Source organism: Lissotriton vulgaris, chromosome 7 (genome assembly GCF_964263255.1).
Source record: "Lissotriton vulgaris chromosome 7, aLisVul1.2, whole genome shotgun sequence".
NCBI lineage: Eukaryota > Metazoa > Chordata > Amphibia > Caudata > Salamandridae > Lissotriton > Lissotriton vulgaris.
In genome coordinates, this window is record NC_141695.1 from 851,215,467 (window position 1) to 851,241,884 (window position 26,418).

At 48.9% G+C, this 26,418-nt stretch overlaps 1 protein-coding gene across 1 annotated transcript in view; it reads left to right on the top strand.

The window, feature by feature from the left end:
- The window catches only part of CLINT1 (clathrin interactor 1), a 656,796-nt gene that overhangs the window by 218,228 nt on the left and 412,150 nt on the right, over positions 1 to 26,418 (top strand). The window contains exons 5-6 of the mRNA XM_086931221.1: positions 18,656 to 18,820; positions 22,316 to 22,493. Of these exons, the coding sequence (XP_086787347.1) occupies positions 18,656 to 18,820; positions 22,316 to 22,493 (343 nt within the window). The remainder of the gene's footprint in view (positions 1 to 18,655; positions 18,821 to 22,315; positions 22,494 to 26,418) is intronic.

The following is a 26,418-nucleotide window of genomic DNA, read 5'->3' on the forward strand; positions in this document are numbered from 1 at the left end:
AGGGGGGCCGGGTGCAGAGGTAATTAGGCCCAATGTTATCCAATGGGGGACAGGGGGCCTCCAGTTGGTGGCTGCTGGCTAGCAGGCCACGCGGCTGTGGGAGCGGGGCTCCTGGTCACTTGCTTAGGACAAAGGGGGAAGCAGGATAGGACAAAGGTGGCAGCAGGCTAGGACAAAGGCGGCACAGCCAGCGGTACTCGGGCGGCTGGGTGCAGGTTGCTTTTGAGCCGTCGGCCACTCAATGTTATCAAATGGAAAAGGTAACAAGCATTTACAATGCAATGGTTTTGCCTTTGTTAAAGTTAGAGCTATTGGCATTGCTCTTGACATTTTCATTTATGTTTTTTTTTAACATAAATAAATGGCATTGTCATTTACAATGCCACTAGCTTTATCTCTCGCAAATGACACACAAACACACACAGAGCCCCCCCCACACACACCCACACAGAGCCCCACACACACAGCCACACAGAGCCCCCCCCACACACAGCCACACAAAGCTTCCCACACACACAGCCACACAAAGCTTCCCACAACAGCCACACAAAGCTTCCCACACACACAGCCACACAAAGCTTCCCACACACAGCCACACAAAGCTTCCCACACACACAGCCACACAGAGCCCTCCACACACACCCACACAGAGCCTTCCACACACACCCACACAGCACAAGCAGGCAACAGGGGCACAAGCAGGCAACAGGGGCACACGGAGGCACAAGCAGGCAACAGGGGCACACGGAGGCACAAGCAGGCAACAGGGGCACACAGAGGCACAAGCAGGCAACAGGGGCACACAGAGGCACAAGCAGGCAACAGGGGCACACAGAGGCACAAGCAGGCAACAGGGGCACACGGAGGCACAAGCAGGCAACAGGGGCACACGGAGGCACAAGCAGGCAACAGGGGCACACGGAGGCACAAGCAGGCAACAGGGGCACACAGAGGCACAAGCAGGCAACAGCGGCACAAGCAGGCAACAGGGACACACGGAGGCACAAGCAGGCAACAGGGGCACACGGAGGCACAAGCAGGCAACAGGGGCACTTACGGAGGCACAAGCAGGCAACAGGGTCACGAAAACTGAGGCACAAGCAGGCAACAGGGGCACGAAAACGGAGGCACAAGCAGGCGACAGGGGCACAAAAACGGAGGCACAAGCAGGCAACAGGGGCACACGGAGGCACAAGCAGGCAACAGGGGCACACCGAGGCACAAGCAGGCAACAGGGTCATGAAAACAAGTACAAGCAGGCAAAAGGGTCACAAGCAGGAATTGTAATTTAGACGGGGCTTAAGTGGAGAACGGTCAGTAGGGAAGTAGTGCGGCTGGTGCAGTGGTACCAGGCCGAAAGGTGAGAGGGGCTGTCTGCACCCCAGTTTGGACAGTTTCCACTACCTAACAGGGATTGGTGGGAGGGGGGCGTACTTCTTGCTTGCTTTAGGGCTGTTACTTCGAGGACGCAGTGCACGCTCCTGCCTGCTGCCGCCGAGACACGACAACAGGCAGGGAGAGGACAGGCTGGGAGAGGGCAGGGAGGGGACAGGCTGGGAGGGGACAGGCTGGGAGGGGACAGGCTGGGAGGGGACAGGCTGGGAGGGGACAGGCTGGGAGAGGGCAGGCTGGGAGAGGGCAGGCTGGGAGAGGGCAGGGAGGGGACAGGCTGGGAGAGGGCAGGCTGGGAGAGGGCAGGGAGGGGACAGGCTGGGAGAGGGCAGGTTGGGAGAGGGCAGGCTGGAAGTGGACAGGATGGGAGAGGAAAGGCTGGGAAAGGGCATGGAGGGGACAGGCTGGGAAAGGGCAGGCTGGAAGTGGACAGGCTGGGAAACGGCATTTCGGTTTTCTTGTGAAATCAGTCAGACTTCGGGAAACCTCGATGCCATTATAAGACCATGAAACACGGCTACCCCAAGGATACTTCCGTTTTCAACCACAGGCCCCGTTTGATGTAACAGTCACTACGCTAAGTGCATCCTGTTTTAAATTGGTTTCTTTTTCCATGTCTATCTGCACTCCCTGTTGGCCAATTAAAAGCCTACACCTCATGTTCACCATGCTACAGGATTCACATAGTAAGAAAAAGTATGAAAGGGGGCGACTTTAGTGAGAAAGCACGCGTTTCCCCCTGGGTTGCAGAGCCACATCTTCTGAAATAAGAATTCAAAGTCCTCTCTCTGCATATCTAGACATCTGCTTCCCCCTCCAATCATCTCACTGACAACCACACCTGACCAGTCAATCATTCGAGCTGTGGACTCCGCTTCAGCACTGATGGGCTTAACTTCTGCCCCTCCCCAATTGCAATATCTTGACGCTTTGCGAGGCAGTGCAGCTCGCTTGTGCCAGACCCCAGCACATATATGATGGTATGACGCCAGCCTATGTACACAGATGTGTAAATAATAATCACATTATAAGTAATAAGGGTGTGTGTGGGTGTGTATATATATATATCGTCCCCTCCTTCCCAGTCCATGAAAAGGGCTCCCGTGCTTGCTCCGGGGCAGCCCCAGGGTCTCTGCATGTTACTGGTCCCGTGTAGCCGAGGCCCAGGAAGAAAAGACACCGCTCAAGGTCAGCGGCTGAGGTTGAAACCTCTGGCAAGCAGCGCTTCCAGCCCCCGCCCTCCCCCCTCACACACACCCACCCCCATGAAGGATTCCTATCGACATAGTACTGCTACGTGGGATGGAAAGATCCGTTTTATTTTTTTATTTTTATTTGTGCGTTTTTATATAGCGCGGACTTTACCCGAAGGTGTCAGAGCGCTTCACAATAGGAACAGAACTGATACATGAGAACATTACAAGTGAACAAAATATAAAAGCAAACGTTACATTAAATGAAGCACAAATGACAATCGTGAGCCAACAAAATACAAAAGCTCTTCAAATGTTAAGAAAGCTTCAGCACAACCGCTAAACAACCGAACGGGACGCGGTACAAGGTGCCGGGACACACAGAGCACAAACACACACACCCTAGTGGCCTGAGCCACCCTCACAAGTGCTGCTGTGTGCAAGTGTGAAATAGGAAGTGGCGACAGGGCCCTGTGGCAGCAGGTGGGCGTGGAGAGTGCAACCCATGGCGCGCAACACAGTAAGTGAGTGCACACAGGCCCCTCACACGGTACACGTCAATAGATTGCATCCCAGGTTGTGCAACGATTTCCAAATATGACGCTGAACACAGATATTGAAATGCCTTATAGTGCCCTGCCCCCCACAAGATGCAGAACCAGGCCTGGTGTGCAAATCACAAACAACCACCATACGTTGTGCACGAGAGACACCAGCACACTGCATACACGCAGGTCTCCCCCCAAACATAGAACACCAGAGGTCTTTCCACGCAGAAATGGTGTGATACGCAACACCCCGTTACTCGCACACTAGGCTAGGGACACAACGTCCTGCTCTCAGGCAAACAGCTTCCAAACAAGACTCAGGGGCAAACGAGGACAGCCGAGGCCCACTTATCAACCCCTGTCTGGGCAGGTTCTCCCCCCCGTCAGCCGGCACCAGGGCGGGCCGCGTCCTCGCCAGAACATCCACTTTAACAATCACACCAAACACATAAGTTAGAGGTGGGTTTCACGTGGAGCTGATGGAGGAGCACGACTACGCGCAATTGTGCCACCACCATTACTGTGTGCAACCCAGCCACACGCACACACCACAGCCTCCAAGCATTACAGCCACACGCACACACCACAGCATCCAAGCATTACAGCCACACGCACACACCAAGCCTCCAAACATTACAGCCACACGCACACACCACAGCCTCCAAGCATTACAGCGACACGCACACACCACAGCCTCCAAGCATTACAGCCACACGCACACAGTACAGTGCCCTGTAAACACAATCTGGCCACACACTCGGCAAACACTCCCCACTGCTGAAGAGCAACACGTCCTAGTGCTTGTTTTTGCGTATTTTTCTGGGCAGCTGGTATTTTTTTTTTGGCACAGGGATGGCACAGACCCTGCCAGGAGGGCTCCTTCACGGAGGGTTTTTACATGCAGAAGAGATTACTACCAGGCACGTTTTTGTTGTTTCAATTCCCCCTCCATGTGCCTCACTGCCAGAAATCGGGTATATAAAATGACACTGAGTGGCTTGATTAAAGGTTATTGGACGAGGACGGAAAGGAGCTCCACAAAAGGCTTACACACCCTCAATTTATTAGCCACAAGCTTGATTAGACGGAGGGAGGCCTCGCAGATGCGGCCGGGCCGCCTTGAAGGCGGCTGCCGGCGGGCTGACCCGGGAAGCCCCGCGCGGAGCTGATTGCAATTACCCGACGCTTTACACATCGTCTGGCCCGAGACTGGGCTGTCGCAGGACCACCAGACGCTGCTGCGGGCGCTGCAGATGGCACCGGCTGACACACTTGGGGCACATTACACGAGCATCTGCACAGCACATGATGCCGGGCTGTTTCATGATAGCTGGGGCTCCACAGAGTGTGTAAACGAGCCGGCTGTCAAAGGCAGATATATGGGAAGCCTCGTGAAGCCCACACGGCAGGGGAAAAGGAAATGGGAGGGGAATCACGCGCAGGCTGGATCATTTCAAAGAAGCCCAAGAAAAACCACGCTGCAATAAAACTCCCATTACCTTATTAAAATGTCCTTGTTAGAATGAGTTCCCTTTAAAAGCACGCACTGCAAACACACTGCGCTGGTGCTCTGCTGACTTATCCCGCTCGGATTCTGCATCTACTCGAACTGCCTCATACGAGCCTTCTGGCGACTTTTGCTCGGTTGTCATTGTGCATCCAGAGCGGCTTTTAGGATGTGATTCTGCCTCATTAGTGATGTGTTCTGGTCGTACGGTTCGGCTCCCGGTTCTGTGCACGCAGCAGAGAGGCCAAGGACTGGTTGTGCAGGTAGGGGGGCGGGAACGGGGCCGGGGAGACACGGAGAGCGAGGCAGCGGTAGGGGGGCGGGAACTGGGAGCCGAGGCAGCGGTAGGGGGGCGGGAATGGGGCCGGGGAGACACGGAGAGCGAGGCAGCGGTAGGGGGGCGGGAACGGGGTGTATAATTCTGCACATCGCTGATGTAATTATTGTGGGATGAATGCAACTTTGAAATGTGACAATTGTTCGCAATTCCAAAAATACCAAATAAATAATACATTAAAACAAGGAGCTGAGGAGCCGAGGAGAGGTGGGGAGAGGAGGACACCATCTCACTCACCTTCGCTTTTAGTGAGAAGCGACTCAGCATCCAGCCTTTAGCCTCCAGACTCCTGCTGCCTGCCTGCGTGTATTCGGCGGCGGGGGAAGCTCCGTGCTCCGTGTTCCTGCAGCCTGCAACGGGAGAGGACACGGGGGGCGGGAGGGGACACGGGGGGGGGGCGGGAGGGGACACGGACGGGAAAGCAGAGGACACGGGGGGCGGGAGGGGACACGGGGGGGGGGGGCGGGAGGGGACACGGACGGGAAAGCACTCACGCAAGCAGGAAAGGGTGCCGGCTCAATGCCGGGACAGACTCGGGGGCGTTCCCGGCGTCGCGTGACGTTGGCAAAAGCCAAAGAATGTCGGGAACGCCCCCGTGTCTGGTCCGGCATTGACGGACAGGCCCCTCGTCCAATGGCAAGGCTCCGTTTACGGAGCCAGCCAATCAATGACGAGGGCCGACCCAAAGCCACACACACAACTCAAGAGGTTTTTTTGGCACATGCGCAAAGCGCATGGCCAGTCAAAACCTAAAAAGGGAACAAAGGCTGCAGACTCGGGGGCGGAGACTCTCCATGGGCGACCAGCACGTCGAGAGGTAAGTTGGGATCTTGGAGCAAAGGGAGGCACAGGGGGCTGTAGGGTGTAGGGGTGTCTTTGGGTGTCGGAAAAGCTTACCCTCAGCTTGTCGCAGTTGGCGGGGCCCCTGGTTTTGAGTCTGCAGGCATCGTCTGGTTCGTCGAGGAGGGTCTTTAAGCACTGGACTTCGGTCCTAGTCGCCGGGGGGACGTCCTCATGGTCTTGGATCACTCGGGCACGGGCCGGGCTCGGCGGGTACAGAGTGGGCTGGTCCGGAGCTTCCTGGCTGGCACCAGGGGGTTTGTTGCAGCAGAGCCCCTGCTGATGGGTGTCCCAGGCTCTAAGAGGGTCAAGGCAGGCAGGTCCTCTGGGTGTCCCAAGATTGCTGTCCACAGGAGTCGCCGGGCTTAAGGCAGGAGCAGGTTCCAGGATCGACAGGCCGGCAGGGCTGGGGCCAAGTCAGTTTTTGACGTCCTGTTAGCAGCTGCACAGCGGGTCCTATTTCTCTTAGTCTTATTTCTTCTTTTCTTTTCGGGATCTGAGGAAGGAAGGTTCAGGGAGCCCCTAAATACTGAATTTAGGGGCGTTACAGGTAGGGCATGGGCAGGGACCAAAAGGTCCCTGTCCTGGGGTGGGTACACCCCCTAGCCTGCTCCTCTCCTGTGGGAGGGGGGCAGGAGATTGGCTGTGATTGGGCAGGGCTCCCCATCTTCAAGATGGCCGGAGCCCAGGGTCGTGCTTCACCTCATCTCCCCCACCTGAAGGGTGGGGTTGGCACAGGCTGGCACACCCCCCTTCCTGACGTAGTTTTTCCCGCCAGTCTTCCCGCCCGGGTGGGGGTCAGAACTGGTGGGGACCAGTTGCTGGGTACAGCGAATGGTCATGCAGAAGCTCACAGAGGCGGCATGCCTTTGAAGCTTCCCCCTGCCCATTCTGGAGTAGGAGACCTAGCACCTCGACCAGGATGTGCATTGTTGCCGGCCCAGGAGAGCGGGGGGAGCTCTCCACCCAGGGGTCCAGCAACATGTCTGCTGTGTGGCAGCCTCTGCAGCCACTCATCCCTGACGTGGATTGTAGGTAAGGTTTTCAGGGGGCATCTATAAGATGCCCTCTGGTGCATTTTACATTAAATCCTACACTGGCATCAGTGCTGGTTTAATGTGCTGAGAAGTTTGGTACCAAACTTGTCAGTCTTCAATGTAGCTATTATGGTGCTGTGGAGTTTGTAATGACAACCTCCCAGCACCATATACTCTTAATGGTATCACTGCACTTACAGTGCCCAGGAATGGCCCTGGGTACTGTAGGGGCACTGGGCTCATGCACCTGTGCCCACACCTCTGGCATAGGGCACCGAGCTAGAGGGGTGACTGAAGTATGCCAAGGCAGTGGATTCTGTGGGCATGGCACACAGGGATGTGTGCCATGTCGACTCTTTGTTTAGGTTTGTACTTAGACACTCAGCCCGCAGAGGCAGTGTGTGGGTGTCAGGGTACAGGGCCCCTGAGGGTGGCACAATAAGTGCTGCAGTCCTCAGGGGTCTTCTCTGGTCACCATGCCCTGGGTACCTAGGGTACCATTTACTAGAGGCTGATAGGTGACCAGAGATGCCAATTCCGTTTTAGTTTCAACACAGTTTTTAGGGAAGAAACATAGGCCCTGGTTGGCAGGAACCCAGGGCACACTCATTCAAAGTACATCAGCAGTTCAGAAAAAAGTGGGGGCATACCAGTGCAAGAAAGATGGCACTCTCTCACATCCACTTACAGAATAAATCCTGGTGCATTCCCTACCTCCCCACCGGATAGGGAATTCAAAAGAATGGACACCTTGGGTAAGAAAATGCTTCCTTCCACATGCCTTTTGGGATTCTGTTGCACAGGTGCCTGCCCATGGTCCCGGAGAAGGCTCGGGCTATAAACTCCCAATTTATAGCAGATGGGAGTGACTCAGCTAAGTTCACAATTTGATTTGGGATGGACACGACCGACTCGCTGGGCAGAGCAGTTTCTTGGTTGTGACCTTACATCGCCATGCCTGGCTGAGGACAGCTGGCTTTTCAGGGAATGTCCAAGCTTCGCTTAAGGACATGCCCTTTAATGGCTCCCATTGCTTTGGAGACGAGGCAGACTTTGAAACAGGAGGACATGTCCCTGGGGGTGCAATACCTGGCGGGCTCTCTAAGCTCCAGTGGGGACTAACTCCGCGAAAGATGCCTAGCGATTACGAATGGCATCTCCATCCACAGATGGTGCAAGGTTTCTTTCAGTAGTAGAGAGAGCCTTGGTTAGATCGGTTTGCCAATGCAGAGAACGGACAATATCAGCAGTTTTGCATACTGGAGTTTTCAATATGGCTCTCCCTCGGAGATGTTTTTTGTCTCGAATGGAGCTTCGGACTTTCCGCCCATGCCACTCATGCTCGTAGTTCTCGAAGATAAAGGGCAATCAGGCCCAAGTCATCCTTGTGGTTCTGGACTGGGCTCGGAAATTTTGGTATCCGAGCTGTTGAGCATGACCATGTGTCCTCTGATCAGACTGCTCCTTTGAGAGGATCTTCTGTTGCAGTAGCAGGTCTTCACCAAACCTGGCAACTCTCCACATTCATGCATGGAGTTTGAGCGGTGAGACTTAACAGCTTTCAACCTTCTGTCTGAAATTTCATCTTGGCAGCCAGGTCACCCTGCATCAAGATGGTATACTCCTGCTGTTGGGGCAAGTTTGGGGCATGGTTTGGAGAAAAACAGGTTGAACCGCTTTCTGCCTCCCTTTCCCAGGCTCTTCTGTTTATTCTTTCTCTCGCCCAGCAGAGCTCTGATGTGGGCCCCTTAAAAGGCTATCTTTCTTCCCTCTTGACCTTTCGCCGATTGCCAGGCAAGCCATACCCGTTAAAATCCCCTGTTGTAAATAGGGTTTTGAAAGGTCGCCAATTCGTTCTCACCTTCACCTATCATCACATCTCAGTGGGACGTACATTTAGTACTCCACTTTCTGCTGTGCGCTCTTTTCAAGCCACTGCACAACTGTCCTCTCAGGCTCCTTACAATCAGGACGACCTTTCCAGTGGCCATAACATCCATCTAGAGCATCAGTGAGCTGCAGGCTTTAACATCTAAGCCTATTTACCTCATCATCTTCCAGGACAAGCTGGTCCTTCACACTTGAGCTTCCTTACTTCCTAAGGTGGTCACTCCCTTTCGTGTAGGCCAATCTATCACCCTGCCTACCTTTTTCGCTCCGCCGCATCCATATAAGGAAGAGGAGTGACTTCACCGACTGTACACAAAAAGATTGTTGTCGTTCTACCTTAACCACACAAAGGATTTCACGGTGAATGACCAGCTCTCCTGGGATATGTTAGATCCAAGAAAGGAAAGGCCATGCAGAAGTGGGCCATCTCCCGATGAATCTTGCTCTGCATTAAGATGTGCTAGAAATTGGTCAAGAACCAACTCCCAGAGGGTTTATGTGCTCATTCCACCAGAGCAAAGGCTGTTAGTCTCACTTCAGAAAGGGCCTAGTACAGTTGGGCAGTTCCTGGAGAGCTAATGCAGATTAGACTCCAGCAACTTCAGGCAGGGTTAAGATAACTTTTTTAAAGTGATATGTTTGAGGCATATGAGCTGTAGATTGTATACTTTAGCATAAGATCGCCATCTGGTGTTGGGCTTTGATGTTTGCACCTAGCATTTGTCGAATAAGTCTTTGTGGTCACGGGATAGGTGACTCCTCTTTATGGTAATAGTGCGCATGGGCATGGACTTCATCTTCAGATTGTTTTATTCCGCCTTCAGGTTCGGATGTAAACGGCTGCGCTTCGGGTCAGTATCTTATTCGATTCCCCTTTGACGCGGATCCATAAATCTCAACACCTTCGATTCCGGTCGTCTACGCGGGCTGTTGGGCCTATCCTCGCTATCAGGCCCTACAGCTAATGGAAAGTACTCCATTCAAAAAATGCCCCCGTGTGGTGCCAAATTCCTACACACTGATCTCCAAGAGGTCTGTAACCTTTGCCTCTCCCCAGAACACAAGGACAAAGATTTCCCGGCCTGCGCTTCATTTCAATCAAATAATACCATACGTGATCGCCGGCCTCGATGTCCCGTAATGTCTCGATCCACTACCTTGGTGCCGGACGACATCTTCGATGCAGGCCCGATGCTCCAGAGGAACAAGAACCGGAAAATAAAGACCTCAGTGTCTCCGAGGCCGACGAATCGGAGACCGAAGATCAGACGATTACTCCAGGTCAGTGAACTGTGAGTACCGATATCGACATCCCTACCTCGTCTTAAAAACACAAGGCTCCGGTAACACCTTCGCATTCCGGCTCAGGTCAACACAGTGACAAAACATCGGACGACCCTCCTTCGGTCTCGGCTCAGAAGTCCATAGACAAGCAGTCGGGCGGCTCGGGACCGAGCCAGCCATGCATTGGTACCAAAACCCAAACATTCGGCACCGAAACACCAGCAGGATAAACCCTTGGAGCCGAAACCGGACCACAAATCTTCAGAGCCAAAAAAAGCAAATCTTCAGAACCGAAAAAATACTCAGAGCCGAAAAAAGACAATAAATCCTTGGAGCCGAAAAAGTCCTCTGACTCCACAGCTCCTCCAAAGCAAATGGACACTAAAACCCCTCCGAAGGCTTCAGGACCAAAACTAAAACAACCAAAATCGGTTCCGACCAAAGATCCTAAACAAAAAACTCTTCACATTGACCCTAAAACTGGTCATATCAAGACAATTCTATCTAAAAAGAGACCTTTGAACTCCCCAGAAGACCCCAAGGTACCATTAAAGATGAGAAGCATGGGAACATCTCCAGCCAGACCCTTCTCTCCGCCAAATATCCCTACAACACCACTTACTCCAGCATACTCTCCAAGCCTCCATATTCATCTACACCTCAAGATGATGATGATAGTCATCATCATTTTGGGGGTGGTGGTAGGGATGAGAACCTACAGGAGGATAATGATGATGACACTACCCTCCCACCATTATGATAATCCACCAGATGTCCCAGATCTCCCAGTTCCAGACTCCACTCATCTAGGCCATCCCCCCAGAAGACAACCTAGGTTTTGTACAGCTCATAAATTGAGCTGCACAATATCATGGGGCGGAATTACACTCAGATCCACAGGAAGAAGATTTTTTGTTAGAAGCTTTCACACAGTCACACAAATCAGCAAGCATTCTACCCAAGTTAAAAGGTACCATCAAACATGCACCTGGCGTTTTTAAAGAACCCGTCAGAGCTAGAGTTCTCAACCCCAGGATTGAGAAAAAATATAAACCAGCTCCCAACGATCCAGCTTACATTAAAGCACCGCTCCCTCTAGATTCCTTGGTTGTGTCAAATGCACGAAAAAGAGCAAATTCCCAAACATAAGGGAATGCCCCATCTCCAGATAAGGAGTCTGAATTACTATATGCATCTGGCAAATGCATTGCCTCACAAGCAGCAAATCACTGGCACATTGCCAACACCCAAGCTTTGCTGGCCAGGTATGATAGGGCTCATTACTACGAGCTTTAAAAGCTCATACAACATCTTCCCGACCAGTATAAGACCAAAGCCAATGACCTCATACAAGAGGGAAAATTAATTACAAACACTTCTATAAAGTGTGCTCTTGATGCAGCCGACGCAGCTTCTCGTGCGGTCAACACAAGCTGAGTACTATGCAGACACGCATGGCTACGCATATCTGGGTTTAAACTGGATGTGCAGTCCACAATTCTTAATCAACCTTTTGATCAAGAACACTTATTTGGACCCACTGTAGACACCTCATTGGAGAAAATGAAAAAGGTCTCAAACTGCTAAGTTCATGGGTGCCCAGCAGGCGGCAACCTCTAGAGGTTCTTTTCTTCGCTCCTTTTATAGAGGCACCTCTAAAACTGTTGGGACGGACAACGCCTCATCCTCCAACAAAAACACTACTCAAACCTCCCCTAACAGAGGCTATTTCAGAGGAGACTATAGAGGCAACAACAACCAATATGGAGGCTGCAGTAATAACACCCGCACCTCTCCTACTACAAAACAGTCACCGACCATTCAACTCCAGTGTGGGGGGAAGACTATCACAGTTCCTAGCTGTCTGGAATTCCATCACCACAGACAAGTGGGTAAGACAAATTATCCAGTATGGTTACTGCCTGGAACTCACTTCAGCTCCCCCATTCATATTCCCCAAACAACGTCCAATGTCCACAGAACATCTGACGCTGCTAAAACAAGAGGTTCTCTCCTTATTATAAATACACTCAATAGAATCAGTCCCCTTACCTCATCAAGGATCAGGGGTTTACTCCCTTTACTTTCTAATCCCAAAGGAGGACAGTACTCTCAGGCTAATACTAGACCTCCCACCGTTAAATCTCTACATATAGTCGGACCACTTCCACATGATTACTCTCCAACAGGTTCTCCCACTGCTCCAACAGGATGATTTCCTTGCCACTCAAGACTTCACGGACGCCTACTTTCATATTCCCATTCACATCGCTCACAGAAAATGTCTATGGTTTGTAGTGGACGGACAGCACTTTCAATTCAAAGTCCTCCCATTCGGAGTCACTACTGCACTCCGAGTATTCACAAAATGTCTTGCAGTAGCCGCAGTTCATTTGCGTAGACAACACATTCACTTGTTTCCTTATCTCGACGACTGGCTCTTAAAAGCCAAGTCACAGACACACTGTGTACACAATACCCACAGAACAATCCAATTGCTCCACGACTTGGGATTCACAATAAACCTACCCAAGTCACACCTTCAGCCATCTCACCTCATTCAGTATCTAGGTGCCACAATAGAGACCTCAAAAGCCCTTGCATACCCCAATACAGTCAGGATAGCCAGCATGCAAGCTCTCATATCAAGGTTTTAACCTCAAAACTCCCTTCCAGCTCAAGTGTTTATGCAGCTAATAGGGATGATGGCCTCTTGCATCCTCATCGTTCCGTATGCAAGACTTCGGATGCGTCCTTTACAGGAATGTTTAGCACATCAGTGAAACCAAGCTCAAGGACAGTTAACAGATCTGGTGTTGGTGGACAGCCGCACACATCGCTCTCTGCGGTGGTGGAATACACAAAACCTATCCAAAGGGCGGCCGTTCCTCGACCCGATTCCACAGATAGTGCTTACCACAGACGCATCGCTCACCGGCTGGGGAGCTCATCTCCAAAACCAAACCGTTCAAGGTATATTGACCCACCAACAAAACAACTCCACATAAATCATCTGGAGTTACTAGCAATCTTTCTAGCACTAAAGTCTTTCCAACTATTGCTAAAAGGCAAATCTGTCTTAATCCGTACAGACAACATGACAGCAATGTACTACATACAAAAAACTGGGAGGGACACACTCTCTTCAGCTTTCACAACTAGTGCAAAGCATATGGAGATGGGCCATTGCTCAAAACATTTACCTCCTCGCAGAAAATCGACAGGAGTACACAATCAGATTGCGGATCTGCACAGTCGTCAAACACAGCAGATCCACGAATGGGAACTTCATCCTCAAGTTCTTCTTCCATTCTTTCAAATGGGTCATCCAGACATAGATCTGTTTGTCACACACCAAAACTCCCAAGCTTTGGCTCTAGATATCTACACCCATTGTTCAAAGGCAATGCGCTAAAGGGTGAACTGGTCAGGCAGATTTGCATAGGCTTTTCCGCCTCTCCCGCTCATTCCGTTACTTGTTCGGAAGCTCAAACACTCCCTCACAGTGATCCTAGTTGCTACAACATGGGCACGCCAACCATGGTTCCCAACCCTGTTGGAACTTTCAGTAGCACCTCATCAAAAGCTACACCTCTTCCCCAAATTCCTCACTCAGAACCATGGAGGGATAAGACACCCAGATCCCAATCAGCTCAATCTAACGATCTGGCTCCTGAAGTCCTAGAGTTTGGCTATCTCAATCTCCCACCAGACTGCATGAACGTCATTAAAGAAGCTAGACGTCCTACTCCTAGTGCATGCTATGCAGCAAAGTGGAAATGATTTGTCATTTACTGTACAAATAACAAAATCAATCCACAAGATGCTTCAATCCAAAATATTATTGGTTATCTTTTGCATCTACAACAATGTAACCTAGCATATACATCTATACGGCTACATCTTGCTGCAATTGCTGCTTACCTCCAAAACAGACCACATTTATCATTGTTTCGAGTGCCCGCTATCAAAGCTTTTATGGAAGGACTTAAAAGGATAATTCCACCTAGAATTCCACCTTCTCCTGTATGGAACCTCAATATAGTCCTCACCAGACTCATGGGTCCCCCATTTGAACCTCTACACAAATGCGAGCTGCAGTTCTTTACTTGGAAAGTAGCCTTCCTCGTAGCTATCACATCACTTAGGAGAGTGAGTGAACTCCAGCCATTAACCAAACAAGAACCATTTTTACAAATACACCATAGAAAAGTGGTTCTTCGGCTTAATCCAAAATTTCTACCTAAAATGATATCTGCCTTTCACCTCAATCAGTCGGTTGATCTACCAGTATTTTTCCTTCAATCAGACTCAGTAGCTGAACGCATTCTCCACACGCTTGACTTTAAAAAAGCAATCCTGTACTACATTGAAAGAACTAAAACACACGCAAACTAGGGGCTTCTATGGCATTCTTTGGGAACATTCCCCTAGATGACATCTGTAAAGCAGCAACTTGGTCTACACCGCATACTTTCACTAAACACTATTGTGTAGATGTGCACGCTACTGTGGGCCAGGCTCTTTTAAGAACACCTTTTCAAATTACTGCAACAGATACAGGTTACCACTGCTAAAGGGGAAAAAATTGCTTTACAGTCTATGCTAAAGTGTGCAATTTATAGCTCATATGCCTCGAATGGAAAATGCTACTTACCAGTATACATCTGTTCTTGACATGTAGAGCTGTAGAGTTGTATAGGCCCACCCACCTCCCCTGGTGTCTTTATCTCTTTCAGTATTGTATTATTTAGATACAATACATGGACATCCTCTTCTATTCTCTTACTAACTCCATCATCACCCTTTATGGCGAAAAACAATCTGAAGATGGAGTCGATGCCCATGCTCACTATCACCATAAGGAGGAGTCACCTATCCCGTGACTACAAACACTTCTTCGACAAAAACAAGGTGCAAACATCCGAGCCCAATTCCAGAGGCCGATCTCCGCTAAAGTATACAACTCTACAATTCTACATGCCAAGAACAGATGCATACCGGTAAGTAGCATTTTCCTTTCAACATATTCAATAAACATTTGATTTTTTTCATTATAAAAAGTCTTTGAAAGGAGTCTGTAGCTGGCACAGGTAAAACATTCTAGATTAAATTTTACAATCTATAATGTGTCTTTTCCTATGTACCAAATACAGTCCGACTAGTGTCTATGTTGTTTTGAGCCTAGTCACTGGGGTTACATGTCATTTCCAATGTGACACGTGTTCCACTCTTAAATACTGTGCACTTTACCTTGTGGGCAATAAGGTATCCTTAGGGGTGTCTAATTTAATATTTAAAATCAGATTTCCTACCTGTCAAAAGGTTTGTTGGCTATAAGCCACATGTTTTTTGTAGCGTCTGGATCTTAAATGCTTTAAAGCCATTTGTGGTGTGTTCTACCTCGAAAGGTGTTGGCACCTTTTAGGCTTTTTGAGTGCATCCTATTTTTAACAGCATGTTTTACTTACCTTTTAATAACTTTCTATCATATTTTAGATTATAGTACTAAATGGACATTTAGTTTAAAATAAAGTGAGTTTTTTAAGCCCTGTCGCCACCTAGAATAAGCCTCAACCACCCCTTCTGTGTCTTCTGGCCAAATGGAGCGAACTAGAACGCAATAGTATTTGTGACCATGCAACTCCAATCGCAGAATACAACCCAGTGACGACTGACTGTCTCTGTATCGTGAGAAATATGCAAATTTGTATATCCATTTGTTTTGTTTGCCTGCCAACAGGTTGAGGGATGGCAGCTAAGATTTTGCCATTTCGTGAGTTAATGAGAAGACTATTCTTATTTCCATATTTACTTTACTTTAATCATTTAAATTGAGAATCCTGCCTTCCAGAAGTGAAATCCACCGAAGGAATTCTCAACTTTAGTAAAGAAAAGATAATGCTAATTGTTTCCTCGCAAGTTTCTAATGTCAGTGCTAAAGTCTCAATTTGTCCGCACTGTCTTACAACATCTAGAGCATTGTTACAAAACAGAGGCTATTATGATGGCCTTCAGTTAGCTGGTGGAGGGTATACAAAGGGAGATGTTAATGTTATCAGTACTCATAAAGCATACTGTGACCCAACGGGTATCCTGGCGCTGAGAAACGTGTGCCCTGCCAACATAAATGCAAAAGAGAAAAAACATGCTACAATAGAAGCAAATGAAAAACTGATATTCGGCTCTGGGGTAAAGCCTAGTCTTTATTTTCTTTCTAAACTGCAGCAAGTCTTCCATCTGTCTCAAGTCCATGGGAAGGCTATTCCAAAGCTGTGCTGCTGCGGTGCTTAAACACCCCCCCCCATTTTGCTCTTCTAGCCCTTGGTACTTTAACCAGATTAACCGAGGATGAGCGGAGACTAGGGATGGGGACATACCATCCAAATTTGCTCTGCAGTGGTCTGGGCCCAAAATCGTGCAGAGCCTTAAAAACAATACTGAGCGATTTAAATTGTATCCTCTGTAATATTGGGAGCCAATGAAGCTCCTCAAGGGCCTAAGATGCTGAGGACCGTCGTGGTCTCATTAGAGCAAGCTTGGCCCCCAGAGTTTGGATTCTCTGGAGTCTCCCAATCAGATACTTGGGGGACTCCAGCAGCAGGGCATTACAATAATCCAACTTGCTCATAATGACCCTCCTTTACCCCCAGTGCTCGTGCCTGTGTTGGTAGCATCGGGAGAATCTTCCGGAGTACTCTAATAAGGGAGAAACTGCTCCCAACGATCTTATTGACTTGAATTTTTAGGCTCAGCTTGTTGTTGAAACAGATTTCCAGGTTACGTACTGTCTCAGAGGGTACCAATGGTGTATCCGTGGGTATCGGTCAGAATTCAGTTGGGAGTGGGAATGGCACTTTCCCAGCAGCACAGCATAGGATCTCCGTTTTGTCCGCATTACTTTTCAGGAAGTTATTTTTCAGCCAGTGTACTGTGTCCTGCACACAGGCATGGAATTTTCCTAATGAGATGGACTGATCCCCCTCCAGTGACAAAATAAGCTGTGTATCATCAGCTTAGTTCACAAGGCTGACATGTGACTTAACAGCGATCAGAGGGCTCATGTAAGCGTAGAATAATATTGGGCTAATCACAGGCCCCTGAGTAACCCCATGCAGAATCTCAACAAACTCTGATTGATAGGGGGGCAGAGCTACTGCCTGTCCTCTGTTGATCAAGTAGGATTGAAGCCATTTCAACGCAACGCCCACCACCCCAGCTCCCTCCAGCCTCGCCAGAATGACTGCGTAGTTGACTGTGTTGAATGCGGCAGACAGTTCCAGCAAGATCAAAACAGCTGATTGTCCCCTGTCTGCTTGCACTCGAAGATTGTCCAAAACAGTCAACAAAGCAGTTTTTGTCCCATGTCCTGGGCAGAAGCCAAATTGTGCACTCTCTGCTTATTGTTAACCTCCAGAAACTGGGGGAGTGCTTTGCTTACCAAACGCTCTGTGATCTTCACTGGATAAGGCAGGAGAGAAATGGGCCTATAACTTTTAGGGCAGGCTGGATCAAGTGTAGGTTTTTTCAGAAGTGGAGTTATAATTGATTGTTTCCAGCATGTCATTACCAACCCTCTACTCAAGGATTGACTGCATAACTGTTGAAGTGGTGGAAAGAGTTCTGAGCCTAACTCTTTCCATATTTTATGAGGAAGAGGGTCCATAGGTGACCCTAAGGAGATACCTAGAGCTGTGTTAATGAAGTCCTCCTCAAAGGTCATCTCAAAATGATCTAAGAAAGCCAATGGCTTGGTCACACCCACCCAACCTTCTTGCTTATGTAATAGTGGCCTACTATCCACACCACCAGAGTCATCCATTTCCAGCCCTTCAATGATGTTGCTAATAATGTCCTCAAAAAAGGCGGCTAAGCTATCTCATATCTCTTGTGTGTGAAGAACCTTATTTTCCGTGCATATCTGCGAAGTGTTCTGCTTTTGCAGTAGCAATTTTTTTCTTGTAGCTTAATATTTTCTCCTTCCAGGAGGCCTTATCCGTATCTGCATACGCCTTCCTCCACTTCCGTTCTGCCTGTTTACAGCCCACTTTCAGATTTCTCAGTTTTTCACTGTACCATGGGGCTGAAGGTCTACCTAATTTAGTAACAATTTTTAAAGCAGCAATCTGATCAAGCCTTTCATTTGTATGTCCACAGAAAGCAGCATAATTCTCTCCCACCTGTTTTCCAGAATCAAAGGACCCTTTAGTATGGAATACATGGAATATTGTTGCCTTCTTCAAAAGTCCATTCCAGTCCCTTAGAAAACTCCTAACAACCCTGGTGGTTGGACCACACTGCCTGGGATTGTACACTAAAAATTTAACTATGATGAAAAGCAAATATCTTGAAGTGGGTAGCAAAAAGATCTGTTGTGAGCTCACTATGCTGCATGACTTCCTGCTCTCGATATAAAGAAGAAATTATTTTTGTACAGTCTTGCTTGTAAAAGGTGTTTGTAGATGTTAGTTATATAAAGAATTCTCTGTACCATTTGGACTTTGTTTGCTTGCTATGCTAATGCTTTGGGTTAAAATCTACTGGCTCGTCTGATTCCATCATACCCTTAAGTAGGCTCGTCTGATTCCATCATACCCTTAAGTATTCGTCTTTTTTTTTTATTCCAGATGAAAGTGGCAAAGACCAAGGGGTGAACATTCGTCAGAAGGTGAAGGAAATGGTGGAGTTTGCTCAGGATGACGACCGATTGCGCGAAGAGAGGAAAAAAGCTAAGAAGAACAAAGATAAATACATTGGGGTGTCCTCAGACAGCGTTGGGGGGTTCAGATACAGTGAGTACTGTGTGTGTTGGACAGGGAGGTCAGAAGAGCAGTTGAATTTTGGTGATTGAGCATTCAGAGCATCTGCAAGAAGAGGGTGTCCGGTGCATAGCATAGTCCTACAGTCAACATTTGTCAGAAGTAGTCCCACCTCCACCAGTCAGACCAACGGCATTTAGGGCACTTAAAGATATAAACACTTGTTGATGTACTAGAGGCATTGCTAAGAAAGTCCTGATCAGCACTTTCTAAGCATCTATCTGAAGAATATGCAGGAAACAAACGTTAAATATTTTTTTGACCATCAGTTTTGTTCTATTTAAACCCTCCAAGTTAGTGGAAACCGAAGTGAGAGTGAATGGACCCTTGATTTTACTTTGCCTCTGGCTTCTACGCAGTGCTGTATATCCTTCTGAGGACTGTCTTGCGGTCTACTTGTGCTAGTGACTAGATTTTCTTTCCCTTTGTTACTGGAAGTTAATCCTGTGAGCCCTTCTTTCAGGGGAGTACATCTGTAGGAGTAGACCTGAAAGTCCATTTTCTCTGGGTACTTGGATGCGGCAGTCCCGGTTTTCGGGGAATTAGACTTTTCAACCCTTTTGATCTGGGGACCATAACTCGCTTTACTTTTGATCAGAGGTACTAGACCTTGGTGCCCCTTTGACATGAAGAAACTGACCTTGCGGTCCTTTTAACATAGAGACCATATATTAGACCTTGCGGCCCTTTCTATATGGGTGATGCCACCTTGATATGGGGACCACGCCTCACGTTTCATCGGTCTGGGATCCAGCCTTGTGTCCAGTTTATTTAATGCTTTCTTTTCCCAGTACCTTTGATCTGTTGCCTGCACTTCGCACCCCTTTTGTTCTGGGGAGCAGATGTTGTGGTGCTTTAGATCAGAGGCCAGGATCTCACTGCCCATTTGAGCTGGGGAACAAACCTAGCAACCCTATTTTTCTATGGAACCTACCTGCCAGTCCGTTTGAGCCCCTTCCTCTGTGGGTTGGAACTCTGGGCCCTATCTTCAGGGAGACTGAGGTGAGAAGCAGATAACCTAGTGGTTCTCATGCTTATGAATAGTGCACCTCACAAATCTTCCTGCTGGGAAAGTGACACAGCAGTCCTACCCTACTAATTTAAACCGAGTCGTTCCACAACATACTATTCAGAAATGGGTTGTCCTTTCATCTTTTAAGGTGTGAAAAAGATGCACACGACTGCAATAATTATTTGTTTTATCAGACTGGTGCAAATCCGTGTAAGGTGGTTTAACCCACAAGGATCACAACCAAACCTGATTCTAACTGCAGTTGTCTGAGTGATGATCTGGGGTGTACAGATGGTCCACCTTTCACGTTTCATTGGATTAGTATCACTTTCTTCGTGGTATAATCCTAGACACCAACATTCTATCATATTGGTGGTAATACAAGAGATATTCCCTGCGATAGCACTGCTAAAGGCAAATTAAGACAGACATTCCCTCATGATGTATTATTTGAAGAAGGTAGTCAAATGATTTTGCTGATGTTTCTTATTGGCTCCTATTTATATTTGTATCAGTTGTAGTAAAACAGTTTATGCTGCCCTTGTTACACAATGGCTGCAAGGTTCAAGTAGCACAGCTCTTTGCAAACACTTCTGTACCGGGCTGACCTGTATATTGTGTCAAGCCCAGCCCAAGCCCTTTCTGTGAGCCTTTATGCTAGATGGTTAAACCTATGCATTATTCAAGACCCCAGGAAGGCTCCTACTTGAAGCTGCTCCTTTGAATTTCTTGTTTTTAGCCTGAGAAATGTTAATCTAGGCGATACCTGCTAGTTGTAAAGGTCTGTTCTTCACTTCAGGAATGGGAAGTTTGCCCTTGTGCTGCCTTTCATGCACAAATGAGTACCAGGCCTCCCTGATTCTGTGCATCTCCTTTGAGAAGAAGTTCAAATCTCGCCAAGCCCCTTCTTACAGATCAGGCCTGTATATATTCAGATTCGGAACTTGGCCTTGCTATAGCGCCACCCTAGTGGAGTTATTTGTGCAATTTTCAGGCTACAAGAAAGTTCTTTGAAAACACCTCTCTGTAAGAGGTGCTGGTGTGTCTCCAACCAGTGCAGCATTTTAGACATCTCCCTGCAAGATGGAAATATGCATTACTCCAGGCTTCTGGCAGGTTCTTCCTTGCAGACGTCTCCTTGCTCCTCTCCTATCCCCAAGAACACTGCTGCCTGTAGTGTTGCTCTCTGCTTGTGCTCCCCTGAATGCTGATGCTGCTTGTTCTTGGGCTGCCTGTGTGACACACACAGGTCACCGCACCTGCATCTCTTGATGGGTGTCTGCTTTCTGCTCTGCAGTGCTGGCTTCTCGTACTCCGCCTGTTTTCTGGGCATTGACTTTTTTTCTTCTCTGACACCCTTGAATGTAGATTTGAGTATTTCTAAAGTGTTTCATTAACCCATGTGTGCCCTTAAGAATCAGGAAATAATAATGACCTTCCATTGTTCTTTATCTCACATCCATGCATTGTGCGTCCTACCCTTTCCCAAAACCCATCAATGTATGATACCCACAGTTGATGCAGAGAAAGCTCTTGTGTGGAGTATGAGAAGCCAGCACTGCATTGATTACTCTAGGAACCTGCAATGATCAAGAAATGAGGTATGCATTATTTGTGATTTTATTGTGATAGAAGTGCTGCTACGCAGAACCCTGTCCATTGCCCTTGAATTCACTGTTTGGTCTGATAATTAAATAAGCATATGACTTAGAACTATTGATAGATGACTGGACTGTGCTACACAACATTTTTAGTGCGGTTTATTATTTATCCTGGTCCCTTCTTCAAGAGTTCCCCTGCCTGTAGAATGATACAGTTCCATTGCTTCTATTGTCTTTTTTTGCCCCTAACAATATCCCCTTATCCTTCTCACACTAAAAGCATTGCTCTTTCTTTGCCTTTATTTCTCTCTCTTCTCCTAGTCTTCCTTTTTACACTTGTCAAACAGAAGTCTCCTCCTCTCCTTAACCCCCCCCCCCCCAAAGCATGCTTCTCCCCCTCCAAAGCATACCTTCAACTTCCATTTCTATAAAGATTTTGTATACCTTTTGGTACTCTGGTTTATTCTACTCTGAGGTGCACTCTGTACAACCTGTTTCTCTTCAGCCTCTTCTGATGTGCTGAGCCTCTTCCCATGAAGGATGTCCTGTCATAAGACGTCCTCTGTTACAATCTTCTTAGTCGTGCTCTTTTGGTCCTAATCCCTATCCATCCTTTTCTTCCAGTTCCCCTTAATGCACTACATCTGTGTGCAAGCCCTCTCTCCTATTCCTGTTTATTAGCTTTGCCTCCTCACCGCCAGTGACCAACCCTTAGTAGCCTCTTCTGTGTCTTTTTGTTTGCTTTTGTCTTAGTCTGTAGAGTTTCTTCCCTTTTTACCCACTGGCTCAGGAAAAGTCTGGCAGTTAGCTACATTTTGTTCCTTCCGTTTTCATGTGTTTTGCTGCCTATTGTAGGTGAACGGTACGATTCTGAACCGAAGGCCAAATGGGATGAGGAATGGGACAAGAGTAAGACTGGCTTCCCCTTCAGTGACAAACTGGGAGAGATTGGTGACAAAATTGGAAGCACCATCGATGACACGATTAACAAGTTTAGGAGGAAAGATCGAGAGGACTCACCAGAGAGAGGCAGGTGCGTGAATAGCATTGTCCGAATACAACAAATATGCTGCATTACAAAACCAAGTAAGACCTGGTTCTGTACACCCACATGCACACAAATATTCACTCACACATACTCTCTCACATTGCCTCTTCCTTATATCAGCATTTCTCCAAGAGAGTTGCCACCATCTTGTGGTTGACCAGGACTACTGCTGTGCTTTAGACTTAATGTTAAATCTTGTGCTTAGCTAGTATTGCACATGCGTATGAATGCACCAGTCCATCTGGTCTCTGCTCGGTGCAAGTTCATTAAGATGCTCTTCTCTTGAGCTCTTGAGATCAGACATGTTAGCCCTTTATGTGGAGTAGTGTGGCTCACTAGTGTGGAGTAGTGTGGCTCACTGGTTAAAGGCGGCAGACCCAGAAGCAGAGGACGGCCCGGGACCAGGGTTCAATTCCTGATGCAGCAGGGTCTTTGGGCCAATGTCAGCGGGCTCGATAAATCTCGCCTCGGTGTCACTCTAACCATGGGTTCCACTCAGCAACTCTGGGCAATAGCTTGCTTAATCTCCACAAACTGCCCCATCAACGCCGGGGATGCCTGGCTTCACCTTGGGGGTGCCTAATAGGGACCATCTCACAGGGAAAGCCAGGACGGGTTCCCCAGTGTTATACAGCGCCAGGAAACCTACGGGTAGCAGTGTGCTTTACAAGCTCAAATACAAATACATGCTAGAAATCAAACTTGGGAGCACAGCTGCTAGTTTCTTCCCTGCTTAACACTCTCCCATTTCGTACCGTTGATGCCAGTCCCTTCTATCCTTTTTTTTGCAATCTTCCCCTGGAATCAGCGCCCAGTGCGCTGTGGTACATCTGAAGTGTTTTTGAATACCTTACCAGTCACTCTTTGTTTTTTTGTTTTCTTTATGGTGTATGGCACTGGTTAAAGGCGGCAGACCCAGAAGCAGAGGACGGCCCGGGACCAGGGTTCAATTCCTGACGCAGCAGGGTCTTTGGGCCAATGTCAGCGGGCTCGATAAATCTCGCCTCGGTGTCACTCTAACCATGGGTTCCACTCAGCAACTCTGGGCAATAGCTTGCTTAATCTCCACAAACTGCCCCATCAACGCCGGGGATGCCTTGCTTCACCTTGGGGGTGCCTAATAGGGACCATCTCACAGGGAAAGCCAGGACGGGTTCCCCAGTGTTATACAGCGCCAGGAAACCTACGGGTAGCAGTGTGCTTTACAAGCTCAAATACAAATACATGCTAGAAATCAAACTTGGGAGCACAGCTGCTAGTTTCTTCCCTGCTTAACACTCTCCCATTTCGTACCGTTGATGCCAGTCCCTTCTCTCCTTTTTTTTGCAATCTTCCCCTGGAATCAGCGCCCATCTGAAGTGTTTTTGAATACCTTACCAGTCACTCTTTGTTTTTTTGTTTTCTTTATGGTGTATGGCACCGTTTACTGAACATCTTTGACATCTCTGTGCATTCTGTATGGTCTTTCTGATGCGGTCTCCTTCTTCCAGTCCTCCCAAGCTGTACTGGAAAGGGTGTCATTTTGGTTTCTAATAGATACTCCTAACCGCAGATTCCTCACCTTTAGAATATAATCAAGCTTCATGATGGATTAAGAAGTTTTTCAGGCTTAGTCCCTGTGGGTATCATTAGGTTGCATCCTGTGGCTCCACATTGACTCGGCTCGACCTGGAAGTTATGGCTGGGGCCTCATATATGCACCACACCAGCGTCCATTCTTTCTTTCTGTGCCTTCATGCAACGATCAGTTCGAGGCATGTGGGCTGCTGAATTCATATCTGTGCATAGATCGCTGCCTAGTGTTGGGTCCGGATGATTGCACATTGTTGTCCTGGAAGAGTCTTCGAAGTATCACAAGAAAGGTGGCTCCTCCCCTGGACTACAGTGCGCATGGGCATCGACTCCATCTCCAGATTGTTTTTTTCCGCTATTGGGTTCGGATGTGTTTCGGTTCCCTCTGTCGGAATCGATAGTTGTTTAACTTCTTTAACTCGAGAACAAAAGGTCTTTAGGACTCGCGTCGGTATTGTTGTCGTTCGGGTTCGTTAGTTTTCATTGACTCCGAACCAACATTGGCCTTCCGCGTGCTTTCGGCGCGGACGGGCCTACACGACGCTCTAGACTAATTCATTATGGAACGAAGTCCATTTAAGAGGTGCCCGGTGTGTGCCTCAAAGTACCCACATATCGACGTGCACCCAGTGTGCAATAAGTGTTTGTCGCCGGACCACGACGAGGCCAAGTGTATGGCCTGCTCCAAGTTTCGGTCGAAGAAGACACTTAAGCTCCACCGAGCTGCACGACTGCAGGCCCAGCGATCGGCACCCCCTCCAACGGACATCTTCGACGCGGAGGATGTCGGCGACGAAACTATCCAAAATATCACGGATTCTAACCCGGCGTCGGAGGTCGAGGAGGACTACGACGCGGAGGATGAAGATTTCGATGAAGTCGTCGAGGAGGTAGGGGACGACGACGGGGCCATTGCCACCGTAGAGGATAGCTCGGAAGAAGAGCTTCCTCACACTGACTCCGGGGCCAGCCACCATTCTAAGGCCCAGGCCGAGGGATCGCCTTCGGGCCTTACCCAAAGCCTTGATTCCCGTCCCACGGCTCCGCCTCCAGGCCCGGCCACGGACATTGATACGGCACCACTCACGGTACAGAAACCGAAAGTGAAACCATCGGTTTCGACGCCGAACGTATCGAAACCGAAAGCGCAAGTCGCACTGGTCGGGTCGAAGACTTCGGAGGCCTCGGCGCCGAAGACATCCAAGATGGCCGTCGAGCTCAAGAGCCGCGCCAAAATGGCCGACCCGAAGACTACGGGATCGAAGCCGAAGGTAAAATCGGCCGACGCGGCTACGTCGGCGCCGAAGTTGGTCGACGCACTTAAGAGTCGCATCGATACCAAGAAGGTCGACGACCATAAGAAGGCCACGAAGAAGCTGCAGGACGACCCCAAGTCTCTCACTGCCACGCTTCCGCTCGACAAGGCCAAGGGGGCAGCTGCGTCGGCGCCGAAGACTGCGTCATCGGTCGCCGCACCAACACCGGCTTCAGAAGACTCTCTCGAGTCGGTGCGTCCCTCCGCCTCGTTCACTAAAAAGGTCACGGAGTCCCTTCAGCGTATTAAAGAGGGGACCGCGGCAGTCGAGCCGAAGGACACTATGCCGCCCAAGCCTATCCAAAAGACGGTGAAAACAGCAACGCCGATTCTGTTCACGTTGCCGCCAAAGACGGCGCCGAAGGCTTTCACGGCGAAACCTGGGGCCGGTGTGCCCTTGAAGTTCTCTTCGACGCCGAAGGCATCGTCGGTGGTTCCAAGCCCACGCCACCAACCACTGGCTGAAGAGGAGCGTCGAGAGGTGATCATCGACGCCAACACCGGCAAGCTCTCTCTCCTTAAAAGGAAGATCACCCCTGAACCGGCATTGGAACATTTCCAAATTCCCTTTAAGAAAAAGGTGGACTCTGCTGGTGCCTCGGCCCCTATGGAACCTGCATCACCTCAAGGCCATGAACTTTCACCCACTCATTCCAATGTTGAGGAGGGTGATGGTAACGACGAAGATGAGTATGCCTATCCAGTCTACTCGGACCCTGAGGATGGAACTGAGCCTTGGTCTGCTGGTGGCGACCCTGGGGACCCGCATTCGGGACAGGAGCCTCAGCTTTTCTCAGCAAAGACTTCCCCAACTGAGGACTCTGCAGCTTTCAATGCTCTAATTAAAAGAGCGGCAGCCAATCATGACGTCGAGCTCCATGCTGACCCCGTGGACGTCGATTATCTGTTTGACACCTTCTCAGTTGCTGAGAAAACGGTAAAGACCCTGCCAATGTTAAAAGGGGTGTTAAAACATGCGCCGGAGGTCTTCAAGGAGCCCACCCGGGCAAGAGTCGTCAACCC